At 44.7% G+C, this 20,415-nt stretch overlaps 1 protein-coding gene across 1 annotated transcript in view; it reads left to right on the top strand.

Annotated features, from left to right (window-relative positions):
• Window positions 1–2,225: 2,225 nt before the first annotated feature.
• LOC311143625 (mannosyl-oligosaccharide 1,2-alpha-mannosidase IB-like) overlaps window positions 2,226–20,415 on the top strand; it is a 108,646-nt gene continuing 90,456 nt past the window's right edge. Inside the window, exons 1-3 of the mRNA XM_084179488.1 lie at window positions 2,226–3,077; window positions 3,746–4,200; window positions 17,388–17,649. Coding sequence (XP_084035614.1) covers window positions 3,887–4,200; window positions 17,388–17,649 — 576 coding nt within the window. The 5' untranslated portion in view covers window positions 2,226–3,077; window positions 3,746–3,886. The remainder of the gene's footprint in view (window positions 3,078–3,745; window positions 4,201–17,387; window positions 17,650–20,415) is intronic.

The following is a 20,415-nucleotide window of genomic DNA, read 5'->3' as shown; positions in this document are numbered from 1 at the left end:
ATCACACAGGAGAGTGGAGTGCCCAATGGTTATCTCCAGGCAATAATGTGAACCTGGCCATTCAGGACTGAATCTACAGAAATCTTGGGCCTAAAAGAGGTGTGTAAGAGTTCCTGAAGAGTTCCTGAATACTACACAGTTTAATTACCCCCACAAACACTGTTCTGACTGACTGAGCATATTTTCTGCCGCAGCGTGGGAGCCCATCCTCTTACCCTTGTCCCGGCACAGATCCCCAGGGTGGTATGATGGTACTCTACTCTGTTGACTGGGTTTAAACCGTCGTAAGTCACCCTCCCATTCACACGGCGCTCCAAAGACAGATGCTGTTTCATTATGTTTACCTGCTGGAGTATGGCGTTTCATTTGCTGCACCAAGGCCTCATCTTTCTAAATCTTTATCTCCCTCACCACCAACCCTCTCTTTGTCTCATTTGTTCTCTCATTGTTTCTTTTTCCCTCTCCACTCTTTTTTTCCTCTCTTGAAGTGTTTGTAATGAGCACTTTGTCTTTGCTGCATTGTTTTATTGGGCTTGAAGTTCACCATGAATCCTCTCCAGGCCAATGAGCCGTAGCCCTCTGACATTGATAACCAGAGGTGCAGCGAAGAAAATGGTCCCCCTCCCTCCGGAACTTGGCTCAGCTTTAAAAGCGTCAGCCCTTTTGTGTTTTAGCCAAAGAGCCACCCGCACAGTGTTTTAAATGTACAGTTTTTGAGCGAGCGTTCGTGACTCACATGATGCGTCTCCAAAGAGGACTCTACATTGATTACAGCACACTCTGTGCCACAGCACCACACCACTAATTCACTCAGTGAGGGGTGTCACATAAATCAGCCCAGTGGCCCTGTGGTGTGGACTGCGGAGTGGGGCCCGAGCTAATGGCAGCTCAAGGACCCACTGACGGACTCGGGCTCCGTCCCCCAACTCAGCAGGACCTGACCGCATTTCAAGATGGATTGACTTCATGTGTCAAGAAATGCTTACTCCGGCCCCCTCATTGACATACTGTAAAATAGGCAGACATAACAACACTAATGGCAACACAACCATTATCACAACTTATACTGTCACTAGACACAGTGTGAATAAATACCTTCAGACATGGGAGAAACAATGGGCAGAAAACACATTTTGTCTGGTAGTCGGGCCAAAAGTAAGCTGACAGATGATTAGGCTAATTGCACGCTTTGTTAGACAAAGAAGAGTGCATTGTATAGGGTCATTGATCTTGTGTCCACACTAAATCTATTCCTACAAAATTAAAATGTTAAAAAAACATCCACTTTCCCATAATTATTCCTAGGCCTAAATGCTCCCGTACCTTAATTGAAGCCCTTGCAAAGTAGTCTTGGAAATCACAGACCTAGGGCAACATTGGTCGTGTTCCCCTGCTCAGACCAATAGTTGCATGCCACATCATCGACTGGGCCTTCAGGTACCAGATTACTATAACATATGATGTGGTTAGCTGATACTTAAATATCTATCCAGGCGTTGTAAGATCTGGCATGCGTCAGCAAAGTATGAGCAGGGGAACACGACCATTGTTAACATTGTAGGAGGCACCTGCCTAGTGTAGTGAGACTACTAAAGCACTAATTGCTGGATCCATACACTGAGTGTAGAAAACATTAAGAACACCTGCTCTTTCCATGACCAGGTGAAAGCTATGATCCCTTATTGATGTCACTTGTTAAATCTACTTCAATCAGTGTAGATGAAGGGGAGGAGACAGGTTAAATACTGATTTTTAAGCTTTGAGACATGGATTGTGTATGTGTGCCATTCAGAGGGTGAATGGGCAAAACAAATATTTAACTGCCTTTGAACAGGGTATGGTAGTGGGTGCCAGGCGCACCGGTTTGTGTCAAGAACTGCAACGCTGGGTTTTTCACGCTCAACAGTTTCCCGTGTGTCTCAATTGTCCACCACCCAAAGGACATCCAGCCAATTTGACAAAACTGTGGGAAAAAGTCAACATGGGCCAGCATCCCTGTGAAATGCTTTCTTTTGACCAATCAGATCTGATTGTCAAAACACCAATTAGTGAGAAAATATCAGAATTGGGCTGCCTGTCTAAACGCAGCCAGAAATGTGCTAATTTACACAGATAAGCACGTTGCAAAAAGCCTTTCGAAATTGATAGACGCTCCCTAAATTTACCAGGCTGGAGATTGAGGGGAGGAGCCGTCGTTCTTTGCAGCAGTATCAACATGCCTGAACGTAGACAGGGCTAGTTATCCACATTGAAAGAAGCAAAGGGGAAAACTCCTAAATGAAATCATAACTAGCTACCTGAAGACATGAGCACATTTCTGGAAACGGTGGACTAGGATGCCTTTCTGTCACCGATTTACTCAAAGGCATTATTGAGGTGCAGCAGCGAAACATAATCGGAACGGACCGCCTCGGATAGCTAGCTAGCTAGCCAGCTTGCTAACAGTACAGTAGCCAGCTAGCTAGATGCCTTTACAGAAAAAGGCACAGTCTTTAGGCCAAGTCGTTTTACAAACCTCAACATATCCGAAAAAAGTAGCTAATATTGCGGTGCATATGTGTTTAATCAGCTAATGGTAGCTAGTCCGTTTCTCCTTTAGCTTTCTGGCTGTGCAAGCCAAACCTGTCAATTCAGCGGATGAACTTGGTATTCTGTGGAGACGCCGCGCGACATTAGGCGCAGGGCCGGTGAGGAAGCTGAGTAAATATATTGGGAGTATTCAATTAGACGGGATTGATTTTAACCACACAATTTAACAGCAACATTACATTTTACCAGCGCATTTGCTTATGAAATGGTCACGGGGGAATTTCTCGGTAATTTAGGTATTAAGGCTACATCCTTTTCGATGATGCGACAATCGCTCGGATTTTCATTTTTCACTGTTTGAAAGCCTAGCTACGTATCCTGCTCAATTAGTTTAACATTTAGTTAGTTAGGTATTAACAAACAATTGCTTAACTGTATTACTAGTTGTGTCGTTAGGTTTGATTCGGTCGTTTTTTTTCCAGTTCATAACGTTAGTTTTCGGATCACAACCGAAGAACATGGATCAGAATGACAAAAGGATTTGCACGGTAAAATTGGTTTCTCCACGATTATGCTGATTAACTATATATTCTAAAGTGACTGTTTACAATTGAATATTACTGTATTAGTTAGTTACTGTAATATAATTGAAAATGTGTCGTCTCGCACTACATTTCAGGTATATCATAACGGACTAAACTCCACGGTGAAGAAGTGGAGTTTAGTCCACTAGGTATAGCACTGAAGGGTGGTGATGTGCTTTGTTGGCGTAGTGTGATGGTATCACGCGCTCACGCAGGTGTTTTTGTATCGACGTAGCGCTATCTGCTAGCCTGCATACCTTAAGTATCTTTCCCTTTTCAAACCGATTTGACATAAATGTCTTTACTTGGAAAGAGTTTCCTTATGTTTCATAATTGCTTTCAATGCACTGTGCATTCTGTATGGCTTATCCTTATGGACGAACTAAGATTGTGTGCTTCATAAATATAGGACCTTTCACCTCAGTCAGAAGCATGTGCTTATGTTTTCGTAAGTTTAATGGCTTGGTAGTAATGACTTTTTTTAAAAGCCTCAACAGTTTATTTTGTGTGTGACCTTTTATGCTATTTGTCTGACTGTAAGACTGGCAGTTTTCAGGCTAATCAACCATACGATAATATCGGAGTAATGTAGCTACCTGCTATTTCCTCATTACTCTCTCCTTCAATTTCAGAATAAAAACCATACATTTACTGGTGACCAGTCACTTCACTGAGGGACCTCAACACTTGATTTCTGGACACGTACTTGCCGCCAGAATGAGATAATACAGCCGTGACATTTGTCCACCCTGCCTTAATTTACACAGTACAACATGACCACACCGGCTCTACTGCCGCTGTCGGGCCGCAGGATACCTACCCTGTCACCCAGCGCTGCCTCTTTCTCACACCACAGGGCCACCCTGAGGCTCTCAGAGAAGTTTATCCTGCTCCTCATCCTCAGTGCCTTCATCACTTTATGCTTTGGAGCTTTCTTCTTCCTCCCGGACAACTCAAAACACAAGCGCTTCGACCTGGGCTTGGAAGATGTGCTGATTCCGCACATCGAGGCGCCAAAGGGGGCTAAGCATCCTGGTGGACAGGTGGTCATTCATGGACAGGGGGGCCACGATGAACACAGACACAGGTAAGAGATGCTGAGGACTGCGCACCTATATAGTGTTGCTCCCTAAACTTCACATGTCAGTGTGAATTGAAATGCACTACAAAAGCGCAATCTCTAAAGCAACTCAAACTAGGCTACATTTATTAGACACACTGCTTTGAAGAAATTGATGATTTCTCTGCTCTATGTAGAACTCAACAGCTTATTGGGCCATCAGTAGGATTTACATCAAATAACTGTCAGTCTGGTCCGTATCTCCAGCAAATTGTGTCCACAGGTCTTATTCAAGAGCTACTGGAGTACAGCCACATGACTCTAAAAAGCCAGATGGGAAAGGAAATTGGATATCTAGTCAGTTGTACAACTGAATGCAGTCAACTGAAATGTGTCTTCTGCATTTAACACTTAGGGGTGAGGGATGGTCACTGAAACCAACACAATAAGAACTCCTGAACTCCTTTTTGCGTGTTCAAATCTCTTATTTTTCATGCAGTCTGAACAGTCAAAAATAACATGGAATTGGATATTTCAAGGCACATTTCAAAACACCTTCATAGGTAGTTTGAAATCGGATACTAATCTGATTCCTGGCCATGCGACTGAACGGTGAAATCGGATTTATTTGCCCTCAAGTGGTTTTCGACTATTTGGCATATCTTGTTGCTTGCTAGCTTCTGAGTTTGACAAGAACATGTGGTAGCTAATGAGCTCGTTGATTGTTTCCAAACAAGTTAGTTAATGTGCTAGAAAATTAAACAGCTACCTAGCGAGCTACTTGACTGCTGTGGCTAACCAAAAAGGACTCTTTGAGAGTTGGATCATCTTATCCTTTGAGGCTTTAAGCGTTTTGTGCTATGATTTTGAACATTCAAAGTAACTGGGAAATGTCCATGGCATGCATCGTCACTTTTGTTTGCTACATAACTTCCGAGTGCACCACCAATCAGCCTACGCTGCGCACACATCCGTCTTTACTATGACAACTAGCATAGCCATGTCAGCAAATGACTGCTGTCTGAACACAACACTTCTGATTTGGTAACTTGCAGTTTGGACAGACAGTATTCCAAAATGCTGATTTGAGCATTAAGGCCTGCAAGGCTTTAGATTCTCACACCTAGCCTTTGGTTAATTGCTTTGTGTGCAGGTTGTGTAAGACTGAAATTGTAGTGCTGCTGATGTGTTCCTGATTGGGAGACTAGCGTGGCAAACTGGAGCACATTGCAAAAAGAGGTTGCAATCACCATTGACTGACATTGGTCTCTGACTGTTCAACTCATTGAACTGGTGAACACACACACATTCTGCGGGGAATCTGCTGGAGTTGACAAGTGCTTCACACAGAATTAAAGTAGGGCACTACTAGCACTATAGTATTTTAGTAACTAGCTTGCCCCTTATGATGTTTCTCAATTTTAACCTGTAATGTTTAGATCTACCTGTAAATTATTTATCACAAAAAGCTGGGCCCCTGTTTACTGTAGGTTGCTGGTTTGGCTGCCTGTGAGAGGTGGGTAAGGTGGAGTTGTCCCTACAGGTGTACTGTGGGCATTTGTGAAAACGTTGTTAGTTGTAGAGTGCAGTAAGTGTTCAAAGCTTTTTCACTGCCTCTCACTCTGCAGGGACCTCTGTTACCACCTCCCATGATTCCTGTTTTAATTTTTCTGTTTGTCAGAGAACTTGCCATAGCTTACGTTGACGTGGCCTGCCCAAAATAAAATATTTATTGCAGTTTGATGCCCGGGAAGAGATGAGGCCGAGATCAGAAATAAGTGGTAGGCTACATGTCAATGTGAACAACACTTCAGTAGTCACTATTTTGTATTTCTGAAGTAAAAAGTGGGTTTTGGAGATGTTTATTAGCCCACCCAACTACCTCATCCCCATATTGTTATTTATTTTGCTAATTTGCACCCCAGTAACTCTATTTGCACATCATCTCTTGCACATCTATCATTCCAGTGTTAATATGAAATTGTAATTATTTTGCACTATAGCCTATTTATTGCCTTACCTCCATAACTTACTACATTCGCACACACTGTATATATATTTTCTGTTGTATTTTTGACTGTTATGTTTACCCCATATGTAACTCTGTTGTTTTTATTGCACTGCTTTACTTTATCTTGGCCAGGTCGCAGTTGTAAATGAGAACTTGTTCTCAACTGGCTCACCTGGTTAAATAAAGGTGAAATAAAATAATGTTTCAGTTGCTGACTGTAGATGGGTTTAGTTTTCGTTGAAAGAAGGTGTCGGTGGCAGCCTCAGACAATGGCATCACTGCCAACTGAAATGGGCCTAGCAGGTGGGGTTTGAGGGGGTGGGATAGGGTTCGGGTTTAGTTCTACATTAAGGATTTTGAAGGAGCACTCTGCGTTTAACCTCCCAGAACCATTCATTAGTTTGTTTAGAGTTTTTTTTCTTCCTTGGCTGTGTTTGTCGCTCACAGCTTATGGAAATATATTAGGCTTTGCATTTTTTAACAGCTGACTCAGCCATTGGCAAAACATCGTCATCATCGTGTGTTAGTGAGGACAGGGTTCAAACGGGCCCTGAAAATGAGGACAAGGAGGATTTAAAAAAATCCCCTCAGGAAATATGCTTTAGGAGAATAACTAGAGACCAGCTGATTGTTATTACATTGTTCCATGGGGTTTTCTTATTTTGTTCCTGTATATGTTTCAGATATGGAAGTTGGTTTTAAGTGCCTGGTTAGAAAGTGGGCATATTTAGCGGTTTAGCTCCACGTCTGGTTTGGCACTCTCCCTGTACTGTCCTCTGTTGGATCGGCCCATTGTTGCCAAAGGCGGTGTGTTTTCTTGGCAGCGACATTAAATTGTAAAGGAGTGAATCTTTGCCTCAGTTACATGCTTTTAACTCCCAGCTTGAACTGAGTTCAGGATACTCTCGTAAACATGACTAGAAATCGATTTCTTTTTTACAGTGTGCTGTGTTCATGATTTATTTATGCCCATGGTTGAGTTGAACCTTATCAACTTGAGGATGTGTTGAGAAATCCAATAGGCATTACTGACAGATCTCAAGTTGTTTAGATGTTATTTGCTTGGTACCAACTGTTTTCCTCAGTTTGTTTTGAATCCTATCTACACATCTAGTTATCTGGCGTTCACCAAACAGATTTTGGGAAAGGACACTCATATATATTTGTAGGTATCAATGTTATTGTCCATAAAAGAGCACAATGAATTGTTCTATTTTTCAAAAAAAAATTTAACAAGGAACATCTGTCAAGTCGGTAAGAGATTGACCTGGTCCCTTGAAGCAACATTTTGCCCAACCAGTGTCATTATGCCAGAGCAAGCCTTAGCAGGGTTAGGATCAATTCATGAGAAATAGCCTACTCCCAGAGTCCGTGTGCTCCTCTTACGTAGTTGGTGCAGCAGCATCAGTCTCTGCCAGAGGAAAGCCAATGCCAGAGCTGTGGTTGCACTGAGCCACAGGTAAATGTAATTACATAAACCCCACAATGCATCTCCAGTAATCAGGTTTATTGCCATGGCTGTAGCTAGGTAACCCCTTCACCTCTTATTGGCTTGTCATTTACTATTAGTGTGTTGGCATGTATACAGCAGCTGTGGCCTTGCCCTCCCATTCGTCTAAATTTAGCATTGCAGGCTAGCACCGCTGGGTCATAGTTAGGGTTGACACCCCCAGCTTGCTGATTTATCATAATTAGTGTGATCTCAGGAATCATACGTCTGTTCTACGCTTCATTGTCCATGTCAGACACACAGCATGACTAGATTAATCTGCAGCTGTGTGTGAGAGAGCATTGCACTGAACCATGACTAATAATACACCCACATACACACACTAATACACATATGTGCGCACACACCTCTCCCATCTCTGTGCGGAGGTGCTCATGAAGCAAAACGTATTGGATTGCAGATCTGGTGAAACCAGTGACAGGCAGCCCTTCACACTGAGTAGGAAGGAGGCAAATGTGTGACTGAACTTCTAAAATGAGTTCCTAATCCACTGGTTCTCAGAATGTAGCTAAACACTGAGGTCACCATGGGTACTGCCATCTCATCATACATGATTAGGAATATCCTCAGAATATTCCAAATTAATCAAAGATAAATCACAATCTGTAATTTTGATGTTTTTGCTGAGGTCTTGGTCGTGCAATTTTACATCTAACTAATCACCAAAGAAGTGGCGTAGAAATTGTCTACTGAACTTCGACCAAAACGAACAGTCACAATGTTGTCATACACTAACTGTTTCAACTGAGAAGCATGCGACAGGCTTTAGACTATTGGAAAGCTGGCAGCGCTGCGTGTTGCACTAGGGGAACTCTCATTCACTGGCTCGAATCCATGGTGAAAGACTGTCGCGTCGCAGGGATTTCTCTTTGTGAATACACTGTACCACGGTCAGCGTTACTGGCTGCCATGAATAATGTATTATGTGTGGGAACAGCTGGGTGTCTGCTTTCACTTATGACCCATAGAGGCTCTCCCCTCAGGGCTCTGGAGCCAAACATGAGCTCTGGTCTCCTCTCTCACTCTCTCTCACCCCCACACCTACCTACCAGTTTCTGCCATCCATGAAATAAATGGCTCTAGATCTGGGATTCTCATGAATGGGTTTTATGTGTGTCTTTCTGGCCATCCCAGATTGTACTCAAGCTGTAAACAGTGTGTGTGAGAGAAGGAAGATGGGTAGAGACGGCCAGACTGGGCTGACAAGGTGCAACACAAACAAAACCCCAGAGACACAAGACTAAGACTAACGTCACTGGGAGATGTAGGCTACATGGCTTTTGAAAGGCAACCATAGAGAAATGTGGTTGAAATACACTGTGTACAAAACATTAGGAACACCTTCCTAATATTGTGTTACACTCCTTTTTGTCCTCAGAACAGCCTCGATTCGTTGGCATGGACTCTACAAGATGTCAAGTGTTCCACAGGGAAGCTGGCCCATGTTGACTCCAATGCTTCCCACAGTGGTGTCAAGTTGGCTGGTTCTTTGGGTGGTGAAGCATTCTTGATAACTGTTGGAAACTGTTGAGTGTGGAAAAACCCAGCAGCTGTGCAGTTCTTGACACACAAACCGGTGTGCCTGGCACATACTACCATACCCTGTTCAAAGGCAATTACATATTTTGTCTTGCCCATTCACCCGCTGAGTGGCACACATACACAATCCATGTTTCAATTGTCTCAAGGCTTCAAAATCCTTCTTTAACCTGTCTCCTCCCCTTCATCTACTCTGATTTGAAGTGAATTTAGCAAGTGACATGAAGGGATCATAGCTTTGGTATTTGGTATTCACCTGGTCAGTTGGTCACGGAAAGAGCAGGTGTTCCTAAGGTTGTGTACACTCAGTGTATGACTAGACTATAATAAAGGCAATCAAGATAAACATGTTTGAAAGATGTTGATGGCTATACACATTTCTAGAGAAAGACGCGTCTGAAACCCAAGAAGCCATGAATACAGAGCACATGACTGAAAAGCCGATCAATTTAGTACCCCATACACACAGTTTTCGTGCTGCAGCAGTCAGACCGTGAGTGAACCGAAGGGCCCATGGCTGAAACAGTCGATGAAGCTGGGTTCATCATGGATGATCAGCCCAGACCCCCTCAGAGAGTGGAGAGACCAATGGAGAAGGCTCTACCAGGATCCTGCGCATTACTTAGGGGACGACAGTGTCAGCCAGCCACGGTGCCAGCCCCTGCCAGAACAGTGTGTGTGTGACTCGTCAGCGCCTGTTGGAGTGTCTCACTTTGTCTCTGTTTGTCATCTCCGAGCTGCTCCTGCTCGCTAATGGTGACGACGAGCTTCCTTGAGAGACTTGTTTGTGTGTCTGACTGTAACACAATGCTCTCACAAACACAATGGCTGGCAGGGCAGCACTTAAGCCGAGTGGCATCACTGACAGCCAATCGTCCGGAGCTGCAGTATACACTCCATTATGACTCCTGTCAATTCAGGAAATGAGTTCAAACTGAGAGAGGCCCAGTGAATTAGAAACCGTATCCAATCTCCATGGCCTTGAATCTGTAAGGTCCTGAATTGAGGTGGTATTGACCCCAGCGGTTGTTGCCAACTGGTGTGATAATTACTACATGCTGATGAGGAAATGAAATTGGGGTTCCAGCAGAGGTTTGTGATTCAGCACCTAATCTGAAACCCACAATTTCCCATTTTGTTTTTCAGTTGGCTGGTCTTGCTGTGTAAAGCACAATTTTGTAGTAGCCCACACCAGATTAATCTAGCCTCGAGCTTGATAATTGAATCATGAGTATTACTACTTCTGGGCGAGAGTAATTGTACAGCCCTGTGGGTTTTCAGGATTGGAGCGCTAAGAAACTCTGTTCTTTAGAGGCATTAGTCACACAGGGATATAGGTCAGAATACTGTATGTGATGTGAGGCCATACAGCCAGGGGCTCAGGTGACCAGCTGGAACAATGGCTGAGCAGCCAGGGAAAGTATGTAATTACACACCCCCTGAATGCCGAGCTCTGAGTGCTGTCGCCCGTTACACCACAGCTCGCTTTCAGGCATGCCAAGTGGGTCATGGGAAAACTGGGACGGGAAGTCAACTGCCGGCAGCGGCTTCTATGAACACAAGACGAAGGAGGAGAAAAAGGTGGAGGAGGAAGACTGAACAATAGTACTCTGCAGCTATATTGTTCACTATCTATGTCGGATTTCTACACTTAAAGGCGAAGAAAAGCTAGACTTGTTGTGTGCATCAGTCGATCGATACCATGAGGCTATTGTTCCCAGGAGAGCCCTTCTCTCTGAGAGCAGTTTGACACAGAGCAAACAAATGCACTGACTTGCCTCTTAGGCCTTGGTCAATGGGTTTCACCAGAGAGCGACTGCTTTCACTGACTACAGAGATAGGACATTTTATCTGTCGAGTTCAGTTGAACGTTTTTGTTCAATTCTGTTCTCCTGATTTATAAACCCATTATGTTCTCTTCACCTTGTTTGAGACACTGAAGTGGACTTGATAACCTTGAACAGTGGACATTATCCATTCTGCAGTGCGCCTCTTGGTACTTAGAACACCTCTTCCACCTGCTTGGCATTCATTTATTCCTCCTTTTAAAGAGGGGAAACAATTCCAAATGAGCAGAGCACAGGCGTGATTTCCCAAGCAAATGACTGATTCTCAAAGTAAACACGATCAGTAACCAGCGAAGATGGCTGCACTGTGAAGACCCTGGCGTAATGAGAGGAGAGCGAAAGATTTGAGAGACGCTGTGAATCAGCCATCAAACCCTCCAAGCCACCAGACATAATTAATTCGGTGGAGCGGGAGGTTTTAAGCGGCGCAGGAGATCAATGGATGAAGTCATTTCCGTGGGTGAGACACCTGTGTGCAGGGGAAGCGTTTCATGGCATTTACATTATTCATGTCAACCCCCAAAACAGCGTCTCTGCGTTTTTAAAATCCTCTGCTGTCTTTCACTCTCTGTACTTCCCGCTCTTCCTCTGTTGCTGGCTGCTGTCAGTGCTAGGTAGCTAATCCAGCATGCTGCTCTTCCTTAAATCCCTGGTGTTAATTCTCTTTCCGCTACCTTGTAAATAATCAGGAGGAAAATGGAGGTAAAAAAGCAACGGCTTACCCATTCCTCCCTAATCCTGGTTTTAAAGAGCATATGCCTGGGCCAGGACTGGAGATGAGTCTCTCTAAACCCACCGTCCATCCGGACTGATGTCATCAGGGCCCACACAGATGGAAGGATGGAACACGACCAAACCGAGAGCTGTGGGAGGATGGCAGAAAGCAGTAGAGGGACAGTTATATGAAGGGTTTATTGTTTCATTTGTTCATTTAATCTTGTAGGCTACACATTCATAGCTGAATTGCAGTATAGGCCTACTGATACAGAGAAAAAAATAAAGGTAGACATGAAAATTCGGTAGCTTAACAAAACAAATAAATTGATGGTGATGAAGCCACCTTCGGACAGTTTCTTCTTGCCATCAGTTTTTTAACTATGGATAAATACAACCAAATATATCGAAACCAACACTTCATGACTTATTAAAAACAAAAAAGCTAATTTTAAAATAATAAAACACCTTAATCATCTAAAATATGTACAAAATGTACAGAGCTCTTTTGTTTAGACTGACTTACTGCGCCATGGCAGTTATTATGGATGCTGCGGTTTGTGTGTATGTGCCAGGTTTCAGGAGATGGGGATTGGGGACAAACCACTTGCCACAAAGTCGGGCACATTGTTATATTGAATACTGTTTTCTTTGTCTAGTAACGCAATGTTTTCACATTGTTAAATTGCTTTTTGGGACACAGCATCACTTACAATGGCAGGGAATGGCAGCTAGAGAATGCTAGACTTCCATCATCTTTAGTACCTTTTCAATATTTTTCATTGTGCTCCTACATTTCTTTGTGCCTACATGTTTCAACTTAAGCGCACACATGCTCCTTGTGTAATATAAATAAAAAAGTCAGCATAGTGCCCTGCTCATGTTTTCTCATCTCCAGTTCCTCTGCTAAATGTGAAACCTCAGCCTCCAGCTCCTCTGCTAAATGTGAAACCTCAGCCTCCGTGATAAAACCCCTCTTCCCCTGGCTGGCTGTCTTCTCCCAGAGAAGGAGCTCTGCTCTAAGCCTCACATGGCCATGCTGAATGGTGCTGTGGTGGAAGCTGTCTCTGTGGGTAAGCTAAGGCAGTCTGCTGCTCTCCACGGTGAGTAATTCTGCCCGGAGTGCCTGGACCAAAAGCCTCTGGAGAGGCGGAGAGAGTGCCAGGCAGCACCGGGGAATAAAGGCTCCCTCCGTCTGAAAAAGGGTTTGATCCCTGTACCTCCGACACAGCCAGCAGCCACCGCGACTGCTCCTACATTTTAGATGAGATTGTGTGTGTGTGTGTGTGTGTGTGTGTCAGGGTTTCCATTTGGCAACATCTTTATTTACCGGGCATTTGAGAAATTTACCAGACCCATATGCATTGAGTGCGAAACTTGATTAGTGCGTCCACTCACAGTGCTCAAAATGACAGATCACATTTAGAATATGGTAGTTAACAAAACATGCAAGTTGAGGATGCAAGGATGTGTGGTCCTTCTTACCGAATTCAGATGTGCACTTTGAACATGTTAAAATAACTGTCTACTTACTTTTCATCAGCCAACAAGATGAGTAACAAACATATAAATCACTAGCCTATGTCAATCTACTACGGTAGAAAAGTTTACCTATTCTATTGGTCTTCTGGTCGAGAAAGAAATGGCCTATTTCAAACTGACTCTGGGACAGTTGTGGGACGATAGATCCCAAATTCATATAACCAGTAGGCCTAGGCTACATAAAAACAATTAAGCAGTGAGTCTGACTCAACAGATCAGAACGTTTAGCTTAAAATGTTGATAAACTATATTATTTCTTCACATTATTAGCGCAGCAATGTGTGTACAAGACAGTAGGCTAAGTGCGAATGTTCGTTCCATAATGCAATTAGCAGGTGGTTCCATGTGATAGAGTTGAAATATCTGTTAGAAATATCTAACAGGCTACTTTGAAGCAAGGTAAGACATGCCTTTATGCATTAAAATGTTCAGGTTTCAAACAATTAAGTATGTTTTCAAAATGCATACTGCCTCCAGCGCATTGCAAAGTGGTGTGTGACATGCTAATGAAGCCTGCCTTACGTTGCCGTTTGATAACGCGTTCAAGACCACTGGGGGAAAAAATTAGCTCTGACTGAGAGAAATCGTGTTGAACGGTCATCCAACTCGGGAACTCAGGCCTCTTTCTAGAGCTCCGACCTGAAATGTCACTGACGTCATGATTTGACCTCGTATTTTTCAGAGTTCCAAGTTGTCTTAAAAGCACCACAAGATGCTGCAGCAGCTCTTGTGCGGTCTGACAGATTTTCCACTCAAAGGCTCTATTTGTACGCGTGTGGTAAATAAGATGCGTAACGAATATACTGTACACGTGCCAATTACATTATCATAAAAAAAGAAGCGTCCTCACTGTCAACTGCGTTTATTTTATGCAAATTTAACGTGCAAATATTTGTATGAACATAGGATTCAACAACTGAGACGTAAACTTAACAAGTTCCACAGACATGTGACTAACAGAAATTGAATGTGTCCCTGAACAATGGGTGGGTCAAAATCAAAAGTAACAGTCAGTATCTGGTGTGGCCACCAGCTGCGTTAAATACTGCAGTGCATCTCCTCCTCATGGACTGCACCAGATTTGCCAGTTCTTGCTGTGAGATGTTACCCCACTCTTCCACCAAGGCACCTGCAAGTTCCCAGACATTTCTGGGGGGAATGGCCCTAGCCCTCACCCTCTGATCCCACAGGTCCCAGACTTGCTCAATGGGATTGAGATCGGGGCTCTTCGCTGGCCATGGCAGAACACTGACATTCCTGTCTTGCAGGAAATCATGCACAGAACGAGCAGTATGGCTGGTGGCATTGTCATGCTGGAGGGTCATGTCAGGATGAGCCTGCAGGAAGGGTACCACATGAGGGAGGAGGATGTCCGCTCCAGAGTACAGGCCTCGGTGTAACGCTCATTCCTTCGACGATAAACGCGAATCCGACCATCACCCCTGGTGAGACAAAACCGTGACTCATCAGGGAAGAGCACTTTTTTTGCCAGTCCTGTCTGGTCCAGCGACGGTGGGTTTGTGCCCATAGGTGACGTTGTTGCCGGTGATGTCTGGTGAGGACCTGCCTTACAACAGGCCTACAAGTCCTCAGTCCAGCCTCTCTCAGCCTATTGCGGACAGTCTGAGCACTGATGGAGGGATTGTGCGTTCCTGGATGTACCGATACTGTGCAGGTGTTGTTACACGTGGTCTGCCACTGCGAGGACGATCAGCTGTCCGTCCTGTCTCCCTGTAGCGCTGTCTTAGGCGTCTCACAGTACGGACATTGGAATTTATTGCCCTGGCCACATCTACAGTCCTCATGCCTCCTTGCAGCATGCCTAAGGCACGTTCACGCAGATGAGCAGGGACCCTGGGCATCTTTCTTTTGGTGTTTTTCAGAGTCAGTAGAAAGGCCTCTTTAGTGTCCTAAGTTTTCATAACTGTGACCTTAATTGCCTACCGTCTGTAAGCTGTTAGTGTCTAAAAAACCGTTCCACAGGTGCATGTTCATTAATTGTTTATGGTTCATTGAACAAGTATGGGAAACAGTGTTTAAACCCTTTACAATGAAGATCTGTGAAGTTATTTGGATTTTTACGAATTATCTTTGAAAGAAGGTGGATGCGATTTGCGATTGGTCTGATGAAGGGAACAGGAACGTTAGCTGAGGCGGGCTTGATTGCGGGGGCCTGGGCTCATGTCTTTGTAATGATAATTTAGTCAGACAGATGTTGACATGCTCTTGAGAGACAGATGATTTTTTTTTGTGCACCAATTAGGCCCGGTGCTGTATAGTAATGCCGTATTATTGGTGTTTCATGTCATCATCCTGGCCTTTACCTCTCACTGGGAGCCATTATAGCACGGTGTGGGCTGAAAACCCCCGCTCTCATTTCCCGCTGCCGTGCCACACACACACGTAAACACTCATGACTGCTAAGCGCTTTAGTCAGTGAACATTTATAACCCACTAAATATCATATTTGAATGCATGTTTGTGAGGGCATACTTATAGATGCATATGACTCCAGCCCTCCGGTGTGTTAGAAATGCCAGTACAGTGTGTGTTTAGAACTGACTCAGTCCGGATACACACACACACAAACCTCATCACCGTGTAAACACATTTCCTATCAATTAAAGTCTGCAGACAGACACGCACATCGACATAAATGTTTTGAGGCCAACATTAATGTAAGTTGTGTGGAGCTGTTATTTTGGTCCTGGGGAGTGGATAGGCTCACACCAGGGAACCGTATGGTTATGAAATACAACAGACGATCACTGTGTCTATGCTGGGAGCCAGTCGACTGAATGAATGAAGGGTAATTCATCTAAAATGCCTGTCTGTCTTGGTGAGTTAAAGGCGCTGCAAGGTCAATCCGGCATCTGCATTGGCCGTGCAGCATTTCCAGTGATACGGCCTCTGCAGAAGTCAGGGCATTCATACTTCTTGCACTTTGCAGAGCAGCACAGAGCTGTTGTGAAGGAAGTTGTCAAGGAAGTGAGTTTGTGTTTATACAGGACCTCCCGCCCCCACCTACCGTCAACCAATCATGTCAATGCGGAGCTATACGGAGCCCTCCGCATTGTTACAACATTTGGGAGGCGCATGGTGATGCGATAAGGAGCTCAATTTGACTTCTGCATGCCTCTGGAGGCTCCTCAATTGATTCACACCCACCATACGGAGCCTCCGACCACATTTGTGGATCAAGCATAAATTGGCTTTTAGTGGCTGCGGTGAAATGCCTCCTGTCTGTGCTACAGGAAGTGACCTGATCGCTGACCTCTCCATCCCCCCATGGGCTCTTCCATTCCCCTCTCTAGTCCTATCCTCTCTCTATCCCTCCCATCTCTCCATCCTTCCCTCTCCATTCCTCTGTTGTGCAGCTGTCTATTCTCTGCCGGCCTGTGGGCTCATCGTGGGTGAAGTGAGCCGTGATGGCGGATGTCGTCAAAGCACGTCTCCGTTCCCACAGTATCCGCCTGACCCCTTTAGCTGTATTTCATCTCACTCACCTCCATTTGATGCTTTTCCTTTATCACTGTACTGCTAGAGATGTTAGCACTCTCTCTCCCTCTGCCTGCCTGCGCTATGGGTTCAGGCTGTGCTGTGTGTTGTTTGTCTGTGTGGCAGTTGCTCTAATGCACTTTGACTCACGGCTGGCTTCTATCTGTCCTTTTCTCTCTTGCACACGCACGTCCCCTGCTCTGTCAGGGTTTAGCCCTCCAGTTCACAGCTCACATCTCCAGGGCCCTTACAGCTGAGAACTGGAGTACCAGTAGAGGGGTTTTATAATATCTAACATATCTAGTATATTATAGAACCGCAAGAGAACATGGATTGAAAAGGGGACCGTTTATTGTCAAGGCTTTCGATTCCTTTGTATTTATTTTTCCACAGTAGGCTATATTTGGCCCTAGGGAATAAGCCTTGACCATGTGGCCCAGATCTTTACTTCACTTTGTTATACAATGTTAGGCCTATATGTAATATTTCAATATGTTTGGTCATTTACTTCCTGGTTGTGTAACCTGTGAGCTGACTTCCTGTGTCTCTTTAGGGAGGAGGAGGAGAGCCTGCGGGATAAGATCCGAGCGGACCACGAGCGGGCGCTGCAGGAGGCCAAGGAGAAGCTGAGGAAGTCCCGGGATGAGCTGCGGGCTGAGATCCAGACGGAGAAGAGCAAGGTGGTGGAGGACCTGAAGAAGAAGAAGGAGGGGCCCAAGCCGTTACCACCGGTCCCCATGCCCAAGGTGGTGGGGGTCAACGATGGAGACCCCGGCGAGCCTGACGTCAAGGAGAAACGAGACAAAATCAGAGAGGTGAGAGGGAGAAGGGTCTTGGGGTGGTAACTAGGAGTGAGTTTGGGTGTGTCTGCGATGTCTTTGTGTGTCGTGTGTTTCCTGTGTGTGTCTTATGCCTGGCCCTATGTCACGGTCTTTCAGCAAAGTCCTGTGTTTCATTCTGATCGTGCAGATGCTATTTCTGAGGTGCTAAGTGGAGACGGACAGAGCCAACCTGAGACCGCTTTCCTTTCCCCTATCCATCCATTCTCCTAAATAATTACCTTGTATAATCCCTTTCTGAACGCCACTTGGAGTCCGAACACTTACTGCAGCCCATTCACTCTAAACCTGCCTTTGTCTTCCAACCTGCCTTTTGTTCCCACATAATTATCATTCAAAGTGTGCTGCTATAAACTCCCAAATGAGGAGCGCTAATAGCTATATGGTGGCCACCTGATTGCTTTGTGATTGCGAGCACAAGTCATATCTCTATAGAACACGGGCCGACTGTCATCAACGACAATGTTTTAATCACGAGGATGGCTATTTGTGTCGCGCTGTTGCAAAATGTTGTACTTTTATTTATTAATGTGTTTTGTAGTCACGACTTGTTTAACTTGATTAATAGAATGAAAATGAGGCACACCATCTGTCCAACCAATATCAGTGTACTGTACATCCCTGCTCTGTGTCTACTTGGAGTTGTAGTGCAGCGAGCCACTAGTCAGGTCAGAGCCCTATGATCTGTGGAGACACAGGGATCACTTATGGGTTCATGTAGCTACTCCTCAAAGTAGGGCGGCGATCATGCTAATGTCATGTCACTGGGTCTTGAAAAAGGTCTCTGACCGAAACATCAACACAATAAACTAGGTGCAGAGGTACTGTACTGCAAAATTCTGGTAACGTTCCCAAAATTCCCTGGTTTTCCAGAAAATCTGTTTGAAGGATTCTTGGATTTCCTGCTTATTCCAGGAATCTTCCAAACATGATTTCTGGAAAACCAGGGACTTTTCCAAAAGTTAACAGAATTTTTCAACCCTATGCTGAGGGGATATTGTGTGTAATTTTCATGTCACTCAGCCTTTGTCCCTAGAAATAGAACCCTCTTCAAAGTTCAGGTTCGGGGGGGTGACTTCTCCTGTCACATATAATATGCCATTTAGCAGACGCTTTTTTCCAAAGTGACTTAGTCATGTGGTCCTCTGTGGTCCTCTGTAGCTCAGCTGGTAGAGCACGGCGCTTGTAACGCCAAGGTAGTGGGTTCGATCCCCGGGACCACCCATACACAAAAATGTATGCACGCATGACTGTAAGTCGCTTTGGATAAAAGCGTCTGCTAAATGGCATATTATTATTATATTATTATGTGTGCATACATTTTTACATATGGGTGGTCCCGGGGATCGAACCCACTACCCTGGCGTTACAAGCGCCATGCTCTACCAATTGAGCTACAGAGGACGACATGCACTTTCCCAGAACTTTTGCAATGGTCGAGATGCAGTTATTTGATACATACTATCAACAATTATCTGTTGATAAGCAATTGCGTGTTAGGTTTAGAATAATGGATAGAGCTAGGGTTAGTAGATAGTTGAAATGTTACTGATAGTCTATACTATCTAAATAAAGTGTTACGCAACGTTCTAATAGATTGTTCTACAACCATTATTTTGTCAATGCTAATACATTGATTGTAGAAGGGTGCAGGCCGCTAGTTGCCCATCCCCCGTCTACATCAAGTAGCCTAGTCCTAGCGCTGTAATGTTTTTGTAGGACATTAGCCATGAAGGCTAATTGATTATTTAGCAACAATATCATATTTAGAGTTAAATCAAATGTTATTTGTCACAAGCCCTTAACCAACAATGCAGTTCACGAAATAGAGTTAAGAAAATATTGACTAAAGTAAATTATAAAATAACAGAATAAAATAATAATGAGGCTACATACAGGGAGTACCGGTAGCGAGTCAATGTGTGGGGGTACAGGTTAGTCGAGGTAATTGAGGTAATATGTACATGTAGGTAGGGGTAAAGTGACTATGCATAGATAATAAACAGCGAGGAGCAGCATTGTAAAAACAAAAGGGGCAGGGTCAAAGTAAATTGTCCGGGTGGCCATTTGATTAATTGTTCAGCAGTCTTATGGCTTGGGCGTAGAAGCTGTTAAGGAGCCTTTTGGACCTAGTGTTGGTGCTGCGGTACCGCTTGCCGTGCGGTAGCAGAGAGGACAGTCTATGACTAGGCTTCCTGTGACATCCGCCTAGTATATAGGTCCTGGATGTCAGGAAGCTTGGCCCCAGTACATACCCTCTGTAGCGCCTTACGGTCGGATGCCGAGCAGTTGCCATACCAGGCGGTGATGCAACCGGTCAGGATGCTCTCGATGGTGCAGCTGTATAACTTTTTGTGGATCTGGGGACCCATGCCAAATCTTTTCAGTCTCCTGAGGGGGAAAAGGTGTTGTCGTGCCCTCTTCACGACTGTCTTGGTGTGTTTGGACCATGATAGTTTGTTGGTGACGTCGACACCAAGGAACTTGAAACTCTCGACCCGCTCCACTACAGCCCCGTCGATGTTAATGGGGGCCTGTTCGGCCCTCCTTTCCTATAGTCCACGATCAGCTGCTTTGTCTTGCTCACGTTGAGGGAGAGGTTGTTGTCCTGCCACCACACTGCCAGGTCTCTGACCTCCTCCCTATAGGCTGTCTCATCGTTGTCGGTAATCAGGCCTACTACTGTTGTGTCATCAGCAAACTTATTGATGGTGTTTGGAGTCTTGCTTGGCCACGCAGTCG

This window comes from Coregonus lavaretus (assembly GCF_964263955.1).
Source record: "Coregonus lavaretus genome assembly, chromosome: 16".
Lineage (NCBI taxonomy): Eukaryota > Metazoa > Chordata > Actinopteri > Salmoniformes > Salmonidae > Coregonus > Coregonus lavaretus.
This window is presented reverse-complemented; position numbering and strand designations above follow the sequence as displayed.